General features: G+C 42.9%; 1 protein-coding gene and 1 pseudogene across 2 annotated transcripts; one reads left to right on the forward strand and one right to left on the reverse strand.

Moving 5' to 3' along the window:
- The first annotated feature begins 12,039 nt into the window (after window positions 1-12,039).
- Window positions 12,040-13,388, forward strand: LOC143563773 (F-box/kelch-repeat protein At5g15710 pseudogene; annotated as a pseudogene).
- Window positions 13,389-13,400: 12 nt separating this feature from the next.
- LOC143563774 (calcium/calmodulin-regulated receptor-like kinase 2) lies at window positions 13,401-16,156 on the reverse strand. 2 transcript variants are annotated; one of them, XM_077051240.1, is made up of 7 exons: window positions 15,770-16,156; window positions 15,534-15,687; window positions 15,318-15,444; window positions 15,165-15,250; window positions 15,022-15,093; window positions 14,737-14,940; window positions 13,401-13,715 (listed from the first exon to the last, which is right to left on the reverse strand). In XM_077051240.1, the coding sequence occupies exons 1-7, from the start codon at window positions 16,033-16,035 to the stop codon at window positions 13,407-13,409; spliced, it is 1,218 nt and encodes a 405-aa protein (XP_076907355.1). In that variant the 5' UTR covers window positions 16,036-16,156; the 3' UTR covers window positions 13,401-13,406. The 2 variants fall into 2 exon arrangements, with proteins under 2 accessions (XP_076907355.1, XP_076907356.1); XM_077051241.1 differs by lacking the exon at window positions 15,022-15,093.
- Window positions 16,157-24,194: the final 8,038 nt, after the last annotated feature.

Genomic DNA, 24,194 nt, shown 5'->3' on the forward strand with positions numbered 1-24,194 from the left:
AGCTGGAAAAATATTATAATCAGCGCGTTAAAGAGTGCCACTTCAAGAAAAATGATTTTGTCCTTCGAAACAATGAAGCTAGTCGCGCAATACCCCCAGGAAAAATGTCCCCCAATTGGGAGGGACCTTATCAAATTTCAGAAGATTTGGGGAAAGGCGCGTACACTTTAAAAGATTTGAATGGAAAAAAGATACCGCGCGCGTGGAACGCGGCACAACTTAGAAAATGCTTCATGTAAAAAGTTCAAATTTGTAATCAAGGCTTTTAAGCCATCATGAATGACGATTCGCGCTATCTTTCAATATTTGTCGCGCTATCTTTCAATATTTGTTCTATTACCTTTGCATACATGTTTCACACTTCCTTTATTAATTGGAACAATATGACAACACTATATTGACTTCAAAGCAAAATAAAGAGAAGTAAAACATACATGCGCGAGCCTTAGCTCAAACGCGTTAACGAGTCTTAACTCTAAAACGCCAGGGCCTTAGCCCAAACTTACGAGCCTTAGCTCAAACACGTTAATGAGTCTTAACTCTAAAAACGTCAGGGCCTTAGCCCAAAACAAAGAGCCTTAGCTCAAAACACTCACAAACATCCATCCTACATCCCGCGTAGCCTGATCATAAAAATCCTTAAACACAATTAAGGCAAAGTACATGCCATATCATGTTAAGGTCTCAGGTCGAGGCCGCGCGCGGAATCATAGTGGATATCTGAGTAACACAAGCTGACATGTAATGGCTAAACTCATACTTCCATACCGCGCGACAACGACGCGCGAAAAAGAATTAACGAAAAGTTAGCGCGCATGTCAGCATGAGCAAGATACTGCGAAAACCACATACAAAATAGAACAGAGGTTAAGGGAATAATTTCCTTACAACCTTGTTCTTATTTTAACGTGCAAGCATATCTTATATCTATACAATCAAACATGAATAGATGAATGGAAATGCGCAAGATGTGAAAAGGAGAGAACAAGTTTCATTCCATTGGATCGAAATTTACAAGTATGATGAGTTACAAATTACAAGTATAAAAAATAAATATACAAAATTTGATGAAGGGCTTCTCAAGTCTCCACGTCGACGTCAGCCGCTTCATCACCCTCATCATCTCCCGCAGCATCTGGCGCGGTCTGCTCCTCATCCCCGAACTGACCATAGTCAAGTTCTTCCTCCTCATTGGAGTCTTCGATCACAACGGTGTCAGGAGCAGATTCTTTCGCCGCGCCAGAGCCGGTGGCAGGGGCAACATCCCCCGCGCCACCATCATCGCCACCAGACCTCTCGCAATCATCAAGCAACTTCTTTAGCGCGCCGAGGTCGGGCTGGTCAGCAAGCGCAGCTATCTGTAAATCATTAGAAAAGTAATGAGTACAAAACACTTAGAAAAGTTAGTCAAGTAAAACTCATTAAGATCAAGGTACCTGCATAAGGATGGGGATGGGAGTATTCATATACTTTTCCCCCACCGCGGCCATGTCCGCGCAGGCCGCATCGCTCTTGTAAGGGTACTCGGATGGGTTCTTCCTCAACATGCCATACTCATACCCATCCGTAAACCCTTCAGCTCGGCCCACCAAACGCGCGGCGGCATTGCAGTCCATCACAAGGGCTTGAAACTCGGCGGAATATTTCATCGCCAAAGCGCAGCGAGCCATGCCCTGTGACACCAGCCATTGGCGATCCTGCGCGAGGCCAGCAACAGACGTCTCGAGGGCAGGAACCTGAGAGTTTAATAACTCAACAGTTTCCTTAGTCTTTTTTAGTTCCTCCTTATCAGACGCTGCTGCCGCCAAAATTTTTTCTTTCTCCGCCTGCGCAGCACCAAGTGCTTCCTGGCTAGACGCCGCCGTCGCCAAGGCCTCATCTCTATCGGCCTGCGCGGCCGCCAAATCCCTTTTCAGGCGCGCAACCTCGCTCTCCAGTGATGATTTCTCAGTGATACTCTGGACGATAGCTTGGTCACGCGCCTCGGCCTGCTGTTCCAAGACACGCACTCTGCGCGCGTACTTGGCAACTTCGGCCTCCGCAAACTGCTGCTTCTCCCGCGCAGCTTGGAGCTCATGCCCGCGCTTGATGTATGCGGTGTTGGCACTTGCTCGGTTTTCACTGAGCTCCGCCTGGAGTTTCTCAGCTCGCGCGCGAGCATCAGACAGGTTCCAGGCGGCCACCTTAGCCTCTCGCTGGGCTTCCACAAGAGCGTCGCGTACTTTAATATAATCACGACAAAGCTCTTGGGAAGCAGCGAAGAAAGCCGACCCAGCGAAAACATGGTCGTTCAGCAAGTCCGCGCGGGTGCGCCCCTCCTGATACCTCCTTTCAGTAGGAGGCACGGCATGAGCCCAGAAGTCCTCGCATACGCCCATGGATTGAAAGGAACTCTCTTCATTAATATTCCATCTCGGGCGGTAAACGTGGTCACCTTCCTGCAAAAACACAAGAAAAGTTCTAAGTCATAAAACATACTTATATGGAGGTACGCGCAGCGGACCAACAAATCAATACATACCTGCGGGGATGAAGCAGGAAAGTCAGCGCCAGCCCCACCAGAAGTCTGCGCTGCGAACACTTGCGGCATCGCAGGGCTGGCGCGGTCTCCCAAGGAGTCTTCAACTTGAACCCCCTCGTCCTCCTCGTCTTCTTCAACAGGCCTCTTCTCCTGCGACCTGGAAGGCTCCAAACCAGCCTCGCGGGGAGGGCTTCGTGCAGGAGGAGGCGAGGGAGGTCTCGACGCCGCCAGTTCGGCGCGCAATACGGTTTCCTGCTCCTTGGTAATCCCAATAAGGGGAGACTCAGCACTAGCAGGAGCAGGACCAGAACCAGCGGCGCCGGCAGCGGCGCCAGGAGTATCACCAGCAACTGTTGCGCCAGCTACAACTCCTATGAACAAATAAACAAGGAAAAATTGTTTATGACTGACTCCAAAGGGAAAAATTCAGAAGACATATGTGCAAAAACTTACCTTGGCGCAATTCTGTTCGCGCATCGAACATCGCCATAAAATCCATTCTACCCTTTTCAGAGGGTAGAACAGGGGATTTCGATGGAGTCCCCGGCGCAGCCGTGGCACCTTGTGGCGCCTGCGGCTGATCTGTTACCGTCCCTGCCTCTGCAAACATTTAAAGGAGCAAAGGTTTAATAACAATTCAGCCAGATGAAGATAAATAAAGTATACCTGTTGCAGGCGCGGCACTGCTTCTCTCTTCAGCCGCGCGAAAGGAGGAGGCGACGCCACCATACCTCAAGTGGACAGGAGGTCTGCCCACTCTCACAGGCAGAGAAGCTAAAGAAACCTTTGTGGTAAACACCTGGGTTTCCTTAGGTCCCTTCGTTTGAGCATGGGGATGAGCGACAGGGGTGTCATCTTTCTTCTGTTTCTTACTGGCCCCTGCGCCAGATTTCCCCTTAGCTTTGCGCTTTAGTAGGGGCGCCTCCTCTTCCTCCTCCTCCTCTTCCGCGAGCTCTAGCTCGTAGTTTTCAAGCGCATCTACAAAAACAAGCGACAGAACTGTTAATAAACTTGGGTATTCTAAAGGAATGAGCAGGAGTGCGAAGGCTTACCAGGCGCGTCACCGTCAAAGTCAAAATCCAGATCCACTGGGATGAACATGTCATCGAAGCGATCCGGGAAACCAACCTCCCCAGCGCCAAGTTCGACGGAGCCGCCCTCCACATGTTCATCATAAGCGGCAAGGATGTAATCCTTGGTGACTGCGCAAAGACAAGTTAAATGATATCAGCAAAAGAACGATGTTCGCACAAAAAAAAAAAAAAAAAAAAAAAAAAAAAAAAAAAAAAAAAAAACTTACACAACCTGTCGACTTGGATAACGGGCTCAAGCGCGCTGTCGGCCCAGAGCCTGCTCATGCCGACCCCAACCAGCGCCTCCTCGCAAATTTTCTTCGCGGGGGATGGTTCGGCGGTCAGTTTCTTAACCCATGCGCCAGTTGGGTTCTTGAGGACACCCTCATCCGCAGGCGCAGAAGTGATAGAGCGCATGGTCATACGGATGGGGATCACACCGGCCTTAATGTAAAAAAACCTCTCAGACCAGTCATGAAGGCTCTTGAATGAAACAGTGGAGCACTTCACCTTCTGACTGCGAGGAATAAAAGAGATCCAATTGTCTTGGATCTTGGCCTTATAAAAATATTGAAAGCGCCGAGGAGTGGGTTCCTCGCGCTGGGATTTGCACATGAACTCAAAGTGAGTAACGCGCACGAGTCCAAACGGATGGACTTGGGATATGTGAATCCCATAGAACTTCAGCAGTGCACCCACAAACCTTGTCATCGGGAGACGAAGGTTGCAGTGGGTGAAAAAGTGGCTATATAGGGATATATAGCCGGCAGGCGGGTCCGCCGCCGTTTGCCCGGACCTAGGCAACATGCAGCCAAACAGGGTGGGAAAGCCCTGAGAGGTGATGAGGTTGTCGAGATCTGCCTGCTTCAATTTGCAGGGGATTTCATTCCACCTTTTGGTGGCCTTGGTCCTCCCTACTTCCTCCGATGTGGCCTCAACAACCTTCTTCCCCTTCCCTTTTTCCTTCAATGTCGACATCACCACAGATTTCACACGGCGTCTTCGAGAGGCAACGGAGGTGATTGAAGGGCTAGACAAGTATGAACTATCAGACATACAACTGTAATAGCCGATAATCGAGGATTCGAATCGATGTAAACACTCAAACCAGAATGTGAAAGCAGAAACTTGAATTTTAGCAACAATGAAGATGAAGATAAAAATTTCCTAAGGGCCTGCTTTTATAGGCCCAGGAGAGAGAAATGTGGCAGCTGATCGGATTTCACGCGCCCCCACTCGCAGGGGCAACCCAACGAAGGCGCGACACGTGTCCCTAACAGCTGTGTGAGGGGACAAAAAGATGTAACCGACCTGCCACGGAACAGAGACGCGCCCCCACTCGCAGGCACTAACCAATGCGAGTGCGACACGTGTTCAAGACAGCTGTGTGAGGGGACGTGAAAGGCAACTGTAGCACCTCGAGCACACGAAACGTCTGACACGTTTACGGCGCACGTCATCACCAACCAACCACGTGTTTGGACCTTTCGTTTTCAACCAAATGGATAGAGCTTCGCGCGACGATGGAAACAACCAAGAAAACGACAAAACCCCCTATAAAAGGACAATTCAGTGAGTCTAATATCTATCTTACCACGCTCGCGCAAGGTAAGACACACATTAGACTGGGGGGGCTTGAAGAGGTATGTACCCGCCTCAACACCAAGCAAGGCGGGTCAACCCACAAGATAAAGACATTATGAAGGCACAAAGCCAAAACCCAGGAGCATGGCGCATACAAAACATGCTCAGGCATCATATGCTCGCGCATCACATATGCGCGCGGCGCATATAACATGCTCTTGCGCGTCACATATGCGTGTGGCGCACCAGCGCGCGGCGCATATCACACGCTCGTGCATATCACACCTGCGCATGAAATATCTGCGCGTGAGAATAAAAAGAAGACTTCGCGCATCCTCAGGATGGGCGCATATCACACGTACACATAATCAACCTCGTCCTTATCCAAATCAGGATCAGGGCAACCTTGATTGTGCACGTCAGACAATCTTCCAGAAGGCATCTTTTTAAGGAGTAAGAATATGCTGATGTTGACAGCTGCCAAATGAAAGGTCGACAACTCAGCATGACACATGTGCTACCACATGATTACAACCAACGAGAAAGCGCCAGGTGTCCCAGAGGACACGTGGCGCAGTGCGATTGGAGGAGGCCAACGAGGCTGAGCCCAACCAGTGGAAACCCTAGCACTATAAATACAGCATCAACTCCACTTTGATGACAGATTCATTCACACTCAATCATTGACAGTTACAAGCAGTGATATCACATTCAATCACATTGAATTATATTCACTCACAGTCAGTTACAGAAAACACACAGTCACATAATCAAGAGTATTCAGCGATTCAGCAATACTCTTGAGATTCACTGACTCACACATTATTATCTTCTCCACAAAGATACTGATTCTCACGCCGGAGGGTTACCCCAAAGAGGACCCCTCTGTCCCTTTCTGAGGGGTAAGTAACGGCGTTGTTCATTTTGTAGGTGGAAGAACACGGACTCAGAGGAACCATCGGTGAAACAGTTTAATCATACCCGAGGAAAGTAGATCTGCTACCAGTGAGTAGATCCACGTTTCTTCAAATATGTTTTAAGAAACAAGGCTATATACACCATTGATTATAAGCGTGTGTTTATACTAGTAACAATGGTGTGTCTAAATTGTGCAGTTACGAGAATTCGTATTAAATAGTTACAATGGCACGCGAAAACATTACAACGGTCCATAAAAATGCGATTACAAGTCCAAGAGTTAATCGACTCCCAAATTGGCTAGACAGAGAAAACTGGGTAGAAATACAATTTCATTATCAATGGAATGAGATATCTCGACAAGTCGAATCACGTGGAAAAATATATTAACAATTTGGCCTAGCTGCCAAAAAAAATTACATCATAAGAGTCGGTTTCATCACTAAAATACCCCCCCACCCCCAACCTAATTTTTTTGCAGTTTTCTTGTCAATGTACTTTTAGTGTAAATACATGCAAGTAATTGATCGAGCTGAGGGTCTCACCAGAATCAGCCTCTCTATTCCTAAAGGGTAGAGGTAAGGTTGTTTACATCCTACCCTCCTCAGACCCTACCATAACTTTGCTATTGGCGGGATATATTATACTATGTGTTTGATCATGCAAGTAATTGATATTCTCTACTATGTGTTTGATCATGTCTTTACTTTCATCTATTAGTTGTTTGCTTTCAGTTTCTAAAGGGAAGAGGGGTGGTCACCTAAGGTGCCCCAATCCCCATCAATCAAGAAAGTGGGCCTTGTGCGACTGCACACCTTCCACATCGCCCAGACTGAGACTGAGACTGACCCTGGGTGTGTGTATGTGATATTATAGTTTTGGTTTAGTTTAGGTATATATGTTAATTAAGAAAGGTTCTAAGGGCAATAAGCCAATAGTCAAACATATATGGAACAATGAGATCAAATGCTTACCCTAAGAGGCCAAGGATGAAGAATCTGACTAGAATATGGAAAGTGAGCCCAGGACGACTAGTGTTTCTGTACAAGTTCAAAGTGTTATGTTACTTATAACCAGTTTATATTATGTTCCTCGAATAATAAAAGAACCAAACATATGTAACATAAACCTGCGTATATGGAGGATGAAAAACGGAAGAAGAATCAATGTTCCAAGAGCGTTATGGTACACAACATAGACGATGCTGGCCAAACCATCGTTCATAGCAGCTTTCACTATTGTCAACCCGATCATATCCAAACATGCCGTCGTTAGCATAACAACAAACGGCAACACCTCATTCCTTCGTGACAATGTCTCGTCACTTCTTTTTGTCATATCTATCTTCTTTCGCGGTCACAATGGTGATCGAGACAAATGTACTTGAACACTGACTCCAAATCACATGAATCTCATTTTGATCACCAGGAAGAAGTTACAATATTATTTTTCTATAAACAAAACCCATAGGGAGTTTATAAATGTTATTTATGTTTTTTAGTGATGTATATGTTATTATTAAAAACTTAAGCTTGAGTTTTCAGAGTGGACTTTTGGACACTAGTGGGGTTACCAAATATGATATGTTATATATATTATATTGATTTAAAATCTTAAGAAAATCCTTTTTAAGTTTTAAACTAAAGCTTACCAAACAGCTTTTACTTTTCAAAAATCAAATAAACATATAAGCAGTTTTAAACACTCACTCAAACACCCACTTGATTAACTCCTCTCTCTTACTACATATATTATACACTTGAACGTGTTTATGTTTAACTAGCTACAATTAATCCAAGAGGTGAGGCTGTGACTGGAAGAGTGGAAGTCGGTCGATATCGGTTCAGTTTATTACGTAGTAAACAATGTGTGTAACTTAATTATCTAGTTAACATTTCAAAAATACCATACATAAAATTTTGTATTTTAAAAATAATTTAGTCAAACGGTAAAATAACTAAATAAGTTCGGTTTATTCGCCATAATAACCATTGTGTGCCAGTAAAATCTATGTCAAAACAAATAAATATATTCTCGAAATGCTACATTTTATTAAAACTTCGAAAAGTATTGTTATTAAGTTATTTCACAATTAAAGTTAACTATCAAGCTTTGTGGAGAATTTAACTACATTATTAAACTTAGGGAACTGAAATTGCTAAATAGACGAAGTTGAAAAATCCAAATTAAAAAATGAAAACCAATGCCTGCGAGATTTGAACTCGCACGTCATAAGTCATAACCATATAACCTAGCCTTTTGCTTGGCAAAGCTGTTCCCAAAAAATATATATGCACAGACATGCATGGACCAGTAATAACTTGTTATTGTTGATCCTTCGTTAACTTAATATAGTGAAACACATACGTATTTGATTGTATATAGCTTAATTATAGTTCAGGTAACGACCCAAAACGATCATCATATATTTTGAACTTATAAAGTAGCGTTATGCATAAGAACCGAATAATCGAAAAAACCAAATAGCCGAACCAGACAGAAGCCAATGCATGTTACCTTTGATATTTAGTTGCAACATTAAGTGCATATGTAGGAGTGTAGGACCTAAACCAAAACTCATGCCTCATTATATATGGGCCTCCCATTTGGTCTGTTTTTCTAATCTTAGAAAACCCAATAATAAAACTAGAACTCATTTTTATTTTTATTTTTATTTTTATTTAAAATAAAAATTAATAAAAAAGGGAATATAAAAAATATGTGTTTTTTACTTTTTACTAATATATTTTGTTAGAGAAAAATAACAATAGAACATGAATGTTAAAAATATAACAACAGTATAAGTTGTAATTTAGGTTTTCGGTTTTCTTTAGTCTGTCCTTAATAATATTTTATTCATTACGAGTCTTCAAATTATTGATATCATAAGGCTGAGGGGTGTGGAGCGCGAGAAAGGGCGCGTGAGCCCATCCGCTCGCGCCCACCACACCACCGAGGCGCGAGAGGGGCGCGAGAGGGGCGCGAGCGCGGAAATTCAGGCAGGCGCAAGAGGGCTAGCGGCTGGGATAACGCGTAAATGGCCTGGGAATGCGTAAATAGAGCCGTTGGGCTCTTTGTTTATTAAAAAAAAAAAATTTTTTTCTCTATAAATATCACATACAAACCAAAACCAATATCACATACCAATATCACATACCACACCCAAAACCCAAAATCACCCCATCTTCCAAACCTTTTTTTAAAAACATGGCTGGAAATTGGTACCCAAACCTAGATTCAGATTACAGTTACGACGATTTATGGTCGGCACCGGACCAACCGATGTTTTATTCGGGGTCGCAACAATCATCCGGCTTTCAACCATCCAACATACAACCGTCTCCTAACTTTGTAGTTCCGGAGACACAAGAACCAGAAGGTGAAGCTGCGGGACAAAGAAGACGCGTCCACCGGAAAAAACAAGTTGCAACGGACGGGTCGGGTTCGGCTTCGACTGGAAGGACGAAACGGAAAACCACTCCGTGGTCATCGGATGAGAAGGAAGCCCTGTGTCGGGATTGGATAGTCATTTCTGAGGATCGGCGTTGCGGTAATTGTTTTAACGTTTTTAAAAATGATTTTTAATAAAAAAGTTAAATAAAAAAGTTAAATGACTTACAAATTTATTTATGCATTTTGCAGCGTACTACCAAAAGAGCAAGGTCTTTTGGACAAAGGTTAGGGAGACGTTCTATTCGCTCGTTGGGAGTACAGAGCGGAACGCCGATATGATTTCGGGTCGGTGGACCGAAATCAGAAAATTTGTCGGCTTGTTTACTAATCTGTTCAACAGGAACGCCGGTCGTATGAGACCAAGTGGCAGTGACGATTTGGCGGTTTATAATTTCACTGTCGAAGAGTGGAAGCAGGAGTGCCTGCGGAGGTATGGGACGGTGAAGACGTGGGACGATGTAAAGGTGTGGGAGAGGTTGAGAAGGTGTTCTAAGTGGGTTGAGCTGGTGGCGCCGGACCTTGATGCGGAAGTAGGGCCGAAACGGACTAAAACTAGTTCGTCTGGAGCGTATAGCACTTCCGCCGGGTCGGATTGCCGGGTTGGATTCGACCTAAACGTTGCGGGGGAGGAAACGTCTTCACCGCCGAGGAGGCGGCCATTGGGAAGGGACGCCAGGGGGAAAAAACCGGCTGAGGGGGAAGCCGTAAACATCACCGATCTTGTTGAATCCCTCAATAAATTCAACAAAACCATGGAGGTGGTCTCTAATGACAAAAAGGAAAAAAAAAGAATGAGAGATTTGGACTTCCTTACAAGAGACTTCAGTAACCTAAATCCGGTCGACCAAATGCTGATGGAAAAACAAAAGGAACGTATCCGGAAGAGGTTGATCGAAGAAGACCAAGCCGAAGAATAAGAATAATGTTTTTTTTAGTACTTTAATTTTTTTTTTAGATATTAATGTGTTTTTTTAATTAATGTGTGTTTTTTTAAATAATTTAACACTTTTTTTAATAATACGTTTTTTTAATACATTTATAAAAAAATAAAAAAAAACCGCTCGCGCCCCCTCTCGCGCCCCTCCACACCATGTCCCGGGGCGCGAGCACCACAACCAACACCCATCTTATCAAGTTTCTCTCTCTGCCACACGTCACAATCTTATTGGCTGGAGCCCCCACTCGCGCCCCCTCTCGCGCCCCCCACACCCCTCAGCCTAAGGATGATTGCTAATTGTTTCAAATTGTATGACAGTGCTTTTCATCAAGCATAAGACAACATTATTTAACCTCATTTTCCCTTTGATTAATGATTAGGTACACTAATTCTCTCATAATAAGACAAGATTAACAAAAATAAATGCACATAGCAATCAATCAAAGTACCATCTTTTGACAAACAAATGGATAACTTTTTATAAAGAAAAATTATCATCTCAACTAATAATGCTTTGCATAAATAAAAGATATAATTCTTTAAAATAATTTTATTATATATCTAAATACAATGGATTAATTATTAAAACAAAGGACCTATAGTTTTTTTTAACGGCTCTTAATCTACTCCTAAATCCTATACATAAGTTTTGCATGATATAAATCTTCAACCCTATAGTATTTGCAAAGTTCTCACACAATCAAGTGATCATGTTTATTGGAATTAATTAACAAAACTACAATAACTAAATAATTAATATACAATTTTTTAACAACTAATCTACTTCTAAATTCACCTAACCTGTATATCTATTACAGGATTTAAACTCTCGACTTTTAAAAGATAAAGTAAATGTTACATACCCGAATATCATTGGATCAAAACTCAAAAGTGTTTATGAATAAGACTTGTGAACATAACCTAAGAGATTAATAACGGCAACTTTTGAATTTAAATAAGATGTAGGGACATGAAACATGACTAATGTACTAATCATGTATTAAATATTACATTATTATTATTTTATCTAAAAGGAATCACAATGAGAAGCACCCTACACCAAATGATTACCATCCCCAAGACTCTTTTATTGTTTCTATCCACAAATCATTATATTCATCTTTAAAACCTTGATTCTTGTTTGGGTTATGAATTTCATATGTAATATGTTATATGTCCTATCAACTCTTCAACCATAAATCAATCCAAGGTAATTTATAGCTCAAAAACATTGAATCTTGTTAATATTTTGTTAATATCTCTTAATCTTGTTGTTAATATTTTGTTAATAGCTCAAAAACATTTAAAGATTTGGGATTTTGAGTCTTGATTAAGGTTTTAAGATTCTTTGAGTTAACTAGTGGTGCACAAACCGGTTTAAAATTCAAAATCAGTTTGGGTTGAAACCGGTTTGGTTTCGTCAACAAAAGCCAAAACCGGTTTACGATCGGTTTTGGTTCGGGTTTTGGCCGGTTTCGGTTTGGTTAACCAGTTTATTTTCCCACCTCTATCTTGAAAGTTGAAACCTTTGTAATAATTAAGGTTCTTGGAAGATGGTGGTTGGGATTGGAATAGGTGAGTCTCTAATTGTTGGTCAAGAGATTTAATGACCCAATTAGGTAGGATGGGTGAGGAGTGGTCAAGAAACATGAGCCCGGGTCCAAGCCCGATAGGTCGAGGGGTCGGGGTGGGGTCAAGAAACACGAGCCCGTCTAAACAAAAGTCGATCAAGACAAAACCGAGGGGTTTAGATGAAGAAACCATGGCTACATTTGCTAAAACACCTCATTACCATGATGTTCAAATGGAAGACAACATATGGGCAATGCTACCCGAAGATTTACTAAACGAGATACTGGCGTGGGTCCCGCCTTTCATGATCTTCCGGCTCCGTTCCGTTTGTAAAAGATGGAATTCGATATTGTTAGATAACGCATTTCTAAAGTTTCATTCGCAAGTCCCGTCACACGGGCCTTGTCTTCTTACATTTTGGAAAAACTCAGCGTCTCAAACACCACAATGTTCGGTTTTCAGTTTACCGTTAAAACAATGGTATAGAATCCCATTCACATTCTTACCTCACTGGGCTATTTGGTTAGTCGGGTCATCGGGCGGGCTAGTTTGTTTTTCAGGTCTTGACGGGTCAACTTTCAAAATCCTAACTTGCAACCCACTCACACAAACATGCAGAATACTACCAACTATGCATTACAATCAACAAAGACAGTTGACTATGGTCGTTGACCGAAAGCAAAAATATTTCAAGATTATCGCTGCAAACGATCTTTACGGTGACCAGTCGTTACCAATCGAAGTATACGATTCAAAGGTTAATAAATGGATCCTACATCAAAAGATGCCAGCAGTCAATCTTTGCTCATCAAAGATGGCATTTTGTGACCCAAGATTGTATCTTGAAACACTTTCACCACTCGGGTTAATGATGTACAGGCTTGACACGGGGTTATGGGAACACGTGCCAGCGAAATTCCCGCGATCTTTATTAGACGGGTATTTGATTTCGGGTACGGAAAAGCGGTTATTTCTGGTTGGTAGAGTTGGAGTTTACAGTACTCTTCAAAGTATGAAAATTTGGGAGTTGGATCATGTGAAAATGATGTGGGTTGAAATTACGAGAATGCCCCCGAGATTCTTTAGAGCTCTTTTAAGGTTATCTGCAGAAAGATTCGAGTGTTTCGGACAGAACAATTTGATTATTTTTACTTCTGGGAATCAAGGGAAGGGTTTGCTTTATGATGTTGATAAAAAGGCGTGGTCTTGGATTGTCGGTTGTGTTCTCGAGTTGTATACGAGTCAGGTTTGTTTTTACGAGCCAAGATTCGATGCTTCAATCTACTAAACTTTAAACAGGTAACATGTGTTTTCAAGTTTCAAAAACTAGTACAATATGTCGAATGTATCAAAAGGTTATTTGTGAGGTTTCGTTTATGCTGGACATTCGGTTTAACTGATTCTGTTGCAACTCTATGATCCCTGAGAAGTCTTGGCCTCCGAAAGACACGTTGCTACGGGTTTCTGATCTCATGATATGTTTATGTCTTAGCCTTTTTATAATCTGGGAAACCTCGTTGATGTTAGGTCGTTTTTTGGGTGTTTTGTGTAAGCATCTGTGAGCTAAACGAGCCAAGCTTCTAACTTCTTCAAGATCGCATTCTCCCGCCAGTTTCTTGTCAAGGATTTCATCTGCACCATCTGAACTCATGGCTGCCTGACAGTAACATATATTTATCAAGTTCTTAATCAATTAAGATTCTTAAAGGTTATATGGGATTGCGAATAACAAGAAGGTTTTGTAATTGATGTTATAGTTTGGAAAACATTTGAGTTGACTTGTTGCAAAATAGTTGACAAGTTTTGATTTTGACCATGAAAGTCAAAATGTGGAATGAAAATATGAGAAAAGATTAAAAATAAATGCTCTTTTCATGACGTGTAGTCGCGTACTAGTCCAGTATATTCAGGTAATAAAAGGTCCATTTTATACGTTGTTTTAAATAAATGCGTGATGTTTCACAAAATACCCTTCAATAGTATTAAGGTAATTGGTGGACATGTAATCGAACCGAACGTTCATGAAACGTTTGACTTGAAGTCTGTTAATGTTCGTTTATTTGGTATACAAATGAACATGAACACATGCAATGTACATTCATTTATGTTTGTGAACGTCCGTTTATGTTCGTTTTCACCTAAATATGTTAGTGTCCATTGGTTCATTTACATTCGTTTATGTTCGTTATTTTAGGTTTGTTTATATATTCACTTATAATTTCTTAGGCCTATTATCATGTATTCTGATTTAATGAATTTAAAATATCACCCGCTACAATTTAGTCTAGTTTTATTAATTTTTAAGCCCAAAAAACTAATGTTCACGTTCACGTTGACTTTTAATTGATGTTCACCTGGTTATGTCCGTTTATGTTCCTTCACTAATGTTTAGTTATGCATGTTCGCTTATGTTCCTAAACCGCTTGATTATACTATTAACAAACGAAAATATGCGTACACAAAACACAATCATTTTCTTAACGATTGAGCATGAACAAGAAACCCCTCGTTCGTTTAGATTGTTCAGTTAAAATTATACGAACGATTACGAACACGAACATGTCACGTTCGTGCTCGTTCAGTTTGTTTACAAGCCTAATAATTGGTCTTTTGGATATAAACAACGCTAACAGTTTTATAAAATGATTATTAATGGGCAAAAGTGAGTAAAAACTTACTAGATTAACATATTCCATGAGGTTTTGATTTGGATGAATGGCTGCAATGAGTTCAAAGAGTATAATCCCAAAACTGTAGATGTCACTCTTTTTGGTAAACTTGTTTGTAGACACATACACGGGATCTATGTACCCGTATGTACCTTTAACGCACGATTTCTTATCATCAAAAACCTCTTCTTTAGACAGTCCAAAGTCAGCAACCTATTTAATCACCAATTTGTTAAAAAAACATTTATTCATACAAGAATATTAATATATAGCGAATGATATTTAACATCTTGCCTTTGCTCTCATTAAGTGATCTAGCAGTATATTAGCCGACTTCAAATCTCGATGTATGACAGGTGGCACTGCCTGTTTGAACAATTAGTATAAATAAACCTTAAACGTATATTAACAAACGATAAGAAAACGAACATATTTACCCCGTCATGAAGATATTCTATCCCGTGTGATATGTCAAGAGCAATTTGAACCCTTTCTTCCCAATTCAAAGTCGGTTTCTCTTCATCTAACAAAAGTTAATCACAATAAGCAAAAGAAGCTAAACATAAAAAGATTTTAACAAACCAACTTACTGTATAAAAAGCTTGCTAAACTTCCATTCTTCATGTATTCGTATACCAACATTCGTTGCCTTTTGTCTACACAATATCCAACTAGATTCACCAAGTTTCTATGATGCAGTCTTCCTAAAAGTGATACCTGCAAAAAGATATTTATATTGTAATTTGTAAGCTATTTTCCTGTTTAATTAGGCGAATGGGTTAAAATTTATATGTTATAAACATTACCTCAGTTTGAAACTCTTTTTCTCCTTGTTTGGAATCAGAAGCAAGAGCTTTCACAGCAACGGTATCGCCACCTGGCATCACCGCTTTATAAACAGGACCAAAAGACCCTTGTCCCAATACAGTCGTAAAGTTTTTCGTGGCATTTTGAACGCCCCTGAAACATAAACATATATTTCAATTATATCAACATCAAAACTCTTATATCAGACAAACGATAAACCCGTCAAAACACATACTTGTAAGAGTATTTTACTAATCCAGATGTTGGTGACTTGTTACACAACGCAGCAATCGGTGAAGCTTTTGCAGGGTAAGTTGACTGTTTGACTTCACTCAAGATAATACTTGTGTCTGCAAAACTATTGTGTGTGGGCAGTGTTGATGGAGGGTATTTACATCTTTTGTACCACCATATGCAAAAGAATACAAGTGTTGCTATGAGTAAGCCTACAGCCAGACCCACAGAGATTCCAATGATCACTAAATCAACTTTGTGAACCATGTTTTTGCTCTCTGTTCACCATCAATAAAAACATCCTGTAACCAACTTCCTGATTAATTTTTCTGCATCATTAAACAGTAACCAAACACAATTGTTTCACAAACCTAAATTGACAGCATAGATCATAGCCTCATGAATTAAAGATTCAAAACCTATGCAGTCAATATCACCGCCCACATACAACAGTTATCGGTCCTTGGTAAAATATCAGTCATAATATCCGTCCCGATATCATCGGCGATATTGACCGATATTTGACCGAAAACTCACTGATATTTTCGATATCAGTGTTTTAAGTTTTAGTTCTCAAATTTTAGTGTTTAGTGGTAGTATTTAAGTCTTAATAACTTCCTACTTGCTACAACTGTTAGTGTTTTGCAAGTTGCAAAAGGTTAATTTGTTAACAGTAGGAGACTATACCGAACTGTTAGTGCTAATTGCCATATATATAAATTCTACATGATATTAACATTACCGACTAAGCCGTTAATGCGGAAAAATATCAGATATCGGTCAAGTACCAATATCTGAGATATCGGTAATTTTAGTATCCTTTAAAATTCATATATATTGTAATTTAACACTAATAATTCATTACACTCTCGTACCATTAACAAATTAACCTTTTGCAACTTGCAAAACACTAACAATCGTAGCAACCGATTAAGACTTAAAACACTAACACTGATCACTAAAAACTTATAACTAAACTTAAAACACCGATATCGGTGATATATATGTCAAATATCAGTCAATATCACCGATATTTTGACGGATATTTTACCAAGGGACCGATGACATATCGACTGCATAGATTACCAATATCCCAGCTCGATAACCAATATCATATATTTTTCCGCATTAACTACACTCATTGTGGCATTTCATCGAACAGTTAGAGGGCATTTACTAAATCTTTAATTCCATACATCTTAGTTCCAATCTTTATGGTTTATTAATGTTAAAACATGCATATACACAAGGCAAAAGAAGAACAAACCTGTTGATGAAGAAACAAGAATGGTGAAGTGGGTTAGTGCCATTTGCTCATATACTGACATTGCCGGATTGGTTGTGAAGATTTGTGCTTTGGGTTTGTCATCATTTTGTAGTTTTCTTGAAAAGACTAGTGTTTTTTTATGTATGTATGTATGTATATATATTATATATATTCTTGTTTATGTGATCAACTTGGTTAGTTATATTAGTTGGGTTTTCAGTTAATATAAAGTTATTCTTTTAAAACTGGCTAGCTCGTTTAATCTTTATTATTCGGTCTATTTCACGTCTAGACCTTTTGTTTCTTCAAAGTTCTAACAATTTTATCGAGCTGACAAGGTTGCGTGTTGAAGAGGTAGGTCCCAGCAGAGCCCAGTTGGTCCCGCAAGACTCACCTTGAACAGGGACATCTGCGCAAAGACCATCTGCTCCCGCAGGACCCACCATGCTCATAGAACCTTACGCGCAGTACGCAAGCTGTACACGCAGGGAAAGCCTCCCAATGGTGAAGTACCCCGCCTGTTCCCGCAGTTGCGGATACAAGCCATCAGGGAAGGCTACCCGCAGACAGCAGGGCTACACGCACAAGACAATAGATACTTCAGTAGTCACATGAAGGAATGAGCAAGGCGGGAACAATCCCGCCTAAATGAGCCAGTCTATGATTCTGAAAGATCTTTTGTACTATACCTACCAAGGTATGGATAGGACAGACGATCTGACCAGAACAACCCATGAGCCAATCACAGGGTGACAGCTCACCGACAACAGTGCGAGGAGGAGCACCCTCTAGTACTGTTTGTCACTATTAGCCGCTGCCTACTCACCAACCCTTACTGTGGGACATGCACAGCCTACAGTTGGTGGAATAGTGTTACTATTGGCCGTAACCTTTTCACCAACCAGTATGGCCTGCGTACAATCCACAGTAGGTGGGACGTGCATAATCTACAGTTGGTGGAATAGTGCAGCCGACTTTGTCACTGTTGGCCGTAACCTACCCACCAACCAGTATGGCCTGTGCATAGTCCAGTGTTGGTAGAACAGGAATACTATTCAGCCGGCTGTACCTGCTTGGAAACCTACCTTCGGCTATAAATACTCCAACATCTTGGAATGGTAAGATCATCTGCTATCCAGTTATCTAGCAATCTCTTAATATACACTTATATTCAGAGCAACCTAGTCTGATTCTCACGCCGGAGGGTGGTCACAAGGAGGAACCCCCCCTTCTCAGTGACGAGCTTACGGTATTTGTTTTGCAGGTCTCCTGAAGAACAGCCTTCTCAGCTAGACCTCATCCGTGGGAAACATTACTTAACCCCCAGATTATCTATAATCTGTCCCGGGTCACTTAGTGTTTCTTCATTGGCGCCATCCGTGCATAAAAGCTAGAACTATTTTAGTTTTTTCACAATTTCTGAAGAAATGGTTAACGTTACTCCGGTTCAAAGGCCAGTAACCGACCAAGAAACCCCGGTAACAACCCCAGCAACTGGGGGGAACACCGGCGGTTATACAATCCTTACGAACACTACCCCGACTACCCAAGCCGGGGCAAGTGGAGTAAATATTCCATTGGGGTTCTCCGATACCCAACTGGAAAAACGAACGAAGGTTCCTCGCCAAACACTAGATCAAGTGAAGGCGTGGGCCGAAGCACGGCAAAGAGAATTCCAAGCCGAATTGGATGAACGCTTGCGTTCAGTTCAACAGGCTGACGAATTCGCCAGTACTCGCCAACACCTCAATATGAGCAGTGACTGCGAGTACTCAGACGACGAGTTGGAGTCCGACACCGACGCGAACCCTCGCCATAAGGCGAAAGGGAAGCGTAAGGAAACGGACGTCCAACCAAAAAGGAATTTTGGGGAAGCCTTTAAACCAATCGTGGAGAGAAACCCGCGTGACTTTTCCAAAACCTTTAGACCAACTGCTACAAATGCAGGGAAGTCAAAGTTCGCAAGGGACGTTGCGGAAGCAATCGCCCCGAGAAGTGCCAAACAAATGTCCAACATTGGCACTTATGATGGTCTATCCGACCCAGACGACCATTTGAACAGGTTCATTGCGGGGGCTACCGTCAGCAACTGGACGGAACCCACGTGGTGCTACATGTTCCAGATGACTCTGGTCGGAGCGGCCAGGGCATGGTTCGATCGTTTACCGATCCACCACATATATGACTGGGCGGACTTTCAGAACAAGTTCAGCCAGCATTTCAGCCAACAGAGGAAGTACACTGAAGAGCAGTGGACGATCCTTAACTGCGTGAGAGAGGAGGATGAATCTCTACTAGACTTCATCACTCGCTTCAACTCCAAAAAGCTTAGTCTCGGCAACATAAGTGAAGATCTGGTTCGCGCCCCCTTCATCCAAGGCGCCGAATACCCAGAACTTATCCGCACATTGACGGGTAAGGATGGCATGCCATCAACTTGGGATGCCATCATGACGGCGGCAAAGCGCTTTGCCGAGACGGAAAAGCAACTGGGAAGGGATCTTCCCCAGAGTACACACCTCTACACGCAGAGGACCAGAGAGAACAATGTCCGGATCGCCCGGCAGAACAAAAAGAGGAGGCTAGGTATTTGGCAGTCAAGGGTAAACTTTGACACCTCATCCAGCTCTCGCCCTCTTGTTGGCGGAAGGGACAACACACACCCTTCAAGCCGAAAACACCGGTGGACGCCACTCACGAAGAGCGCCACGGAGATATTTGCCACGGAAAAATTGCCATGGCCTAAAGCCCAATTGATCCGGCAGAAACCTAATGCGGATCAAAGCAAATCCTGTGATTTCCACGGGACAAAGGGTCATGGTACTGAAGAGTGCACATCCTTGAAGGATATTATTGAGACATTTGTCAAGGATGGAAGGCTTGCACATCTTGTGGCATCGATCAGGAAGGGAGGAAGGAATGACAACCGGTACAGAGGTAACGGACGAAAGCCCGTCGATATCAGCATCAACATGGTTCATGGCAAGGTCAGAGGAAGAAAAAGACGGGTGGCAGAACCATGCGCGTGGAAGGAAGCTGAGGTGCGCTTCCCGCGAGTGCCAGGAGGCCCCAGCAAAGAAGGCCCCATCGTCATCAGAAGCCAGCTGGGGCACTACATCACTTCACGCACTCTTGCTGACAACGGCGCTTCGTCGACAGTGATGTACAGGCAGTTCTTTGATAAGCTGGATGACGAAGACAAAGAACGCTTGGAAACGGTCTACGCTTCAATGGAAGGGTTTGACGGAAGTACAGAAACACCTCTGGGTATCCTATCTTTCCCCGTTACTCTTACTGATGGGAATCATTCACGCACAGAAGACGTGGATTTTGTCGTGATGAAAAAGCCACATCATACGTACGACATCCTATTCGGAAGAGACGGGATGGCAAGATTCAACGCCGTGGTATCTTCAGTCCATGGCATGGGATGGCCAACAGCTGAGGGTGTAGCAATGATCTCTGGCATTCCCCAGGTATGCATTGCATCTGTTTCATCTAAACCCAAACCGAAAAAGGCTAAACCAACCATCACTGAACCAGAAAAATGGGCCTTCAATGGCAAATACCCCGACCAGGCCGTTACCATTGGACCAACAATCGTTGATCCCACCCGCACCTTACTCAAACGCTTACTGCAGAAAAACGCTGACATCTTTGCGTGGGCACCAGCTGACATGACTGGTGTACCCCGAAGTAAGGCGGAGCATAAGCTCAAGTGCGATCCAGCTGTTACGCCAGTCGTACAAAAGCGCAGAGTAATGGGGCCTGAACAAACTAACGCGTGTAGAACCCAAGTCAAGGAACTCCTTGACGCAGGCATCGTACGCGTTAGTAGATATCAAACATGGGTTGCAAATCCCGTAATGGTACCGAAGAATGACAAACAATGGCGCATGTGCATAGATTTCAAAGATTTGAACAAAGCATGCCCCAAAGATTGTTATCCGTTACCAGAAATTGATCTCAAAGTGGATTCGTTGGCACCATTTCGCCTTAAATGCTTCTTGGATGCGTATAAGGGGTACCACCAAATCCACATGGCCATTGATGACCAGGACAAAACCGCATTTCGGACGCCCGATGGTACATTTTGTTATAAAATGATGCCATTCGGACTTAAGAATGCAGGGTCCACGTACCAACGACTAATGGACAAAGAGTTTCATGCCCAAATCGGGAGAAACTTGGAAGTCTATATGGATGATTTGGTCATCAAAAGCCTCGAGCCAGAGGCGATGTTGAAAGACATTGAAGAAACTTTCAACACGCTCCGAAAGATAAACATGAAGCTCAACCCGAGCAAGTGTTCATTTGGGATGGAAGAAGGGAAGTTCTTGGGAGTCATTGTTACTAAAGATGGCTTTAGAGCGAACCCTGAAAAGGTCGAAGCCATTGTTAAAATGGAATCACCTACCACCATCAAACAGGCTCAGACACTGAATGGACGACTAGTCGCACTTAATCGCTTCTTGGCAAACCATGCGGATAAGTCGTTTCCTTTCGTGTCAACATTGAGAAACTGCTTGAAGAAAACGCACTTCCGCTGGACACCAGAAGCGGAAGCAGCTTTTCAGGAGATTCGGTCGCGCCTGATCGAACTCCCAACACTTACAGCACCACAAGCGGGAGAGGAGTTAATCCTATACCTTTCCGCAACAGATAGAGCAACCGGGGCAGTCCTGCTAGTAGAACGAAAGGGCATCCAGATGCCAATCTATTATGTTAGCCGTGTACTAACAGACGTAGAAACCCGGTACTCTACCCTCGAAAAATTAGTCTTAGCACTTATACACGCTTCACGCAGGTTAAGACGATATTTCCAGGGCCACCCAATCACCATTCTCACCAACTTCAAACTCTCAAACGTTCTAGGCAAACCCGAATTATCGGGACGTCTAACCAAATGGGCAATTGAATTGGGAGAGTATGCAATTAAGTACAAGCCAAGACCAGCCATAAAAGGCCAGGTCCTGGCCGATTTTATTGCAGAAGTCCCCGCTTCGCGGGAGAAAGAGTGCCAGGAGGAGGCTCAACCCTCCCCAGCACAGGACGTCAATGATGTCTGGCGACTCTACACTGATGGAGCAGCCAGTAACGAGGGTTCAGGCGCAGGGTTAAAATTAACCAACCCAGCAGGCCAAGAATATACTTACGCTATTCGGTTGGATTTTCCAAGTACGAATAATGAAGCCGAATATGAAGCATTCTTGGCCGGTTTGAGAATTGCGCGTAAGATGGGAGTGAAAAACTTGGAAGCCCACGTGGATTCCATGCTGGTGGCCAACCAAATAAATGGGACGTACACGGCTGTGAACGACACCATGGCCCTGTACCTCGCCCAGGCAAAAACCCTTATGCGTGATTTTAGTGATTGTAAAGTCATACACGTCAAGCGCAGCGAAAACAAATCTGCGGATGCGTTAAGCAAGCTTGCATCACTAGCCTTCACCCACTTGGGAAAGGACATCCGCATTGAACTCCTCGAAGCACCATCAGTCCCGCACAAGGAAATTTGTGTCATCCAAACCAGTACAGAAACGTGGATGACACCAATAATAAATTACCTTGCAGCAGGAATACTACCAGAGTCAAAAACACAGGCAAGAAAACTACGCTGTAAAGCACTGAATTATCAACTCGTCAATGACATCCTTTACAGACGTAACTTTCTTGGCCCACTCTTGAGATGCGTGGACAACCAAGATGCCGACTACCTCCTAAGGGAAGTACACGAAGGCATCTGTGGGGTACACGCAGGTCCCCGCGCTGTTGTAGCCAAGCTAAACAACGCGGGATACTTTTGGCCGGGGATGCATACGGATGCATTGGCATACATCAGAAAATGCAGGTCTTGCCAGCTTTACGCACCTAACACGCATCGCCCGAAAAACGAACTGGTTCCAGTCACTTCTTCGTGGCCATTTCAGAAGTGGGCCATCGATGTGACAGGCCCATTTCCTACAGCAGCAGGAAATGTTCAGTTCCTAGTGGTAGCCATCGACTACTTCACCAAGTGGATAGAAGCAAAACCTTTAGCCCAAACAACCGCAAAGCATATCAAAAAATTTATTTGGGAATTTATAATTTGTCGTTTTGGACTTCCACAGAATTTGGTGAGCGATAACGGCACCAACTTTGCTGACAAGAAGCTACAACAGTGGCTAAAAGAACTTCAAATCACCCACACCTTTACCTCAGTGGCACACCCACAAGGTAATGGTGAGGTGGAAAGAGCAAACAAAAGCATCGTTGATGGCATAAAGAAAAGACTCTCGGAGCACAGATCCGGCTGGGTGGACGAGCTTCCGCACGTCCTTTGGGCAAACAGAACGCTGAAGAAGGCCAGTACAGGAGAAACCCCGTTCAGCCTCACTTATGGCACTGAAGCCATGGTCCCGGTCGAAATTGGTCTACCCTCACCAAGGGTCTTGAGTCAGCCAGAAGACAATGATGCGGAAAGACGGTTGGATCTTATGCTAACCGAGGAACGCAGAGACTTAGCCGCAGTGCGTGAAGAGAACTACAAGCGACAAATGCAAAAGTACTACAACACGCGGGTAAAACTCTGCAACTTCAAGGAAGGAGACTACATACTGCGTAACAACGAGGCTTCAAACCAAGAGCGCTCAGGAAAGCTGGCCCCGATCTGGGAAGGGCCATACATTATCAAAGAAGTCCTGGGAAAAGGCGCATACCGGCTTGAAAGGCTCGATGGCACTCCTATCCCAAGAACATGGAATGGAGCTCAATTACGCAAATGTTATATGTAGATCAATTCCAAACTTGTAAAGAAAAGGCCTAGAAGCCACTTCTAATGGAAATGATTCTCCTTACACAATGTGTTGATAGCCTTGCCTTTAACTTATGAACTTCCCATGTGCCGGTATTCACCGCACCAATGCGTGAAGAAGTAAGTAGTTGCGTGTGGAAGGCGGCAAAACCCGCATAAACACAACGCTAAAAATGTTAAAAAGTTCTAAGGAAAACCTACACGCAGGTCAGATGTAAGTTAAGTTTAGCCATCCTTGTAAGTGCAAGTGACGGTCTTGCCCGCACAATCACGAACAAGGAAGCAAAACTTCAACCTATCATCTACCACGTTCAAAGGTTAACTTATACTAAAAAATAATAAGGAAAACCTACACGCAGGTCAGAT

Source organism: Bidens hawaiensis, unplaced genomic scaffold, assembly GCF_021521415.1.
Source record: "Bidens hawaiensis isolate Kalapana, Puna unplaced genomic scaffold, B.hawaiensis_p1.1 tig00021520_1, whole genome shotgun sequence".
NCBI lineage: Eukaryota > Viridiplantae > Streptophyta > Magnoliopsida > Asterales > Asteraceae > Bidens > Bidens hawaiensis.

Coding starts and splice junctions, on each gene's coding strand:
- LOC143563774 (XM_077051240.1), bottom strand. CDS start 16,035: ATGGTTCACAAAGTTGATTTAGTGATCATTGGAATCTCTGTGGGTCTG. Junction 15,251..15,317: donor TTTAGCAAGCTTTTTATACA/GTAAGTTGGTTT, acceptor AACTTTTGTTAG/ATGAAGAGAAACCGACTTTG. Junction 14,941..15,021: donor ATCACTTAATGAGAGCAAAG/GCAAGATGTTAA, acceptor GTGATTAAATAG/GTTGCTGACTTTGGACTGTC.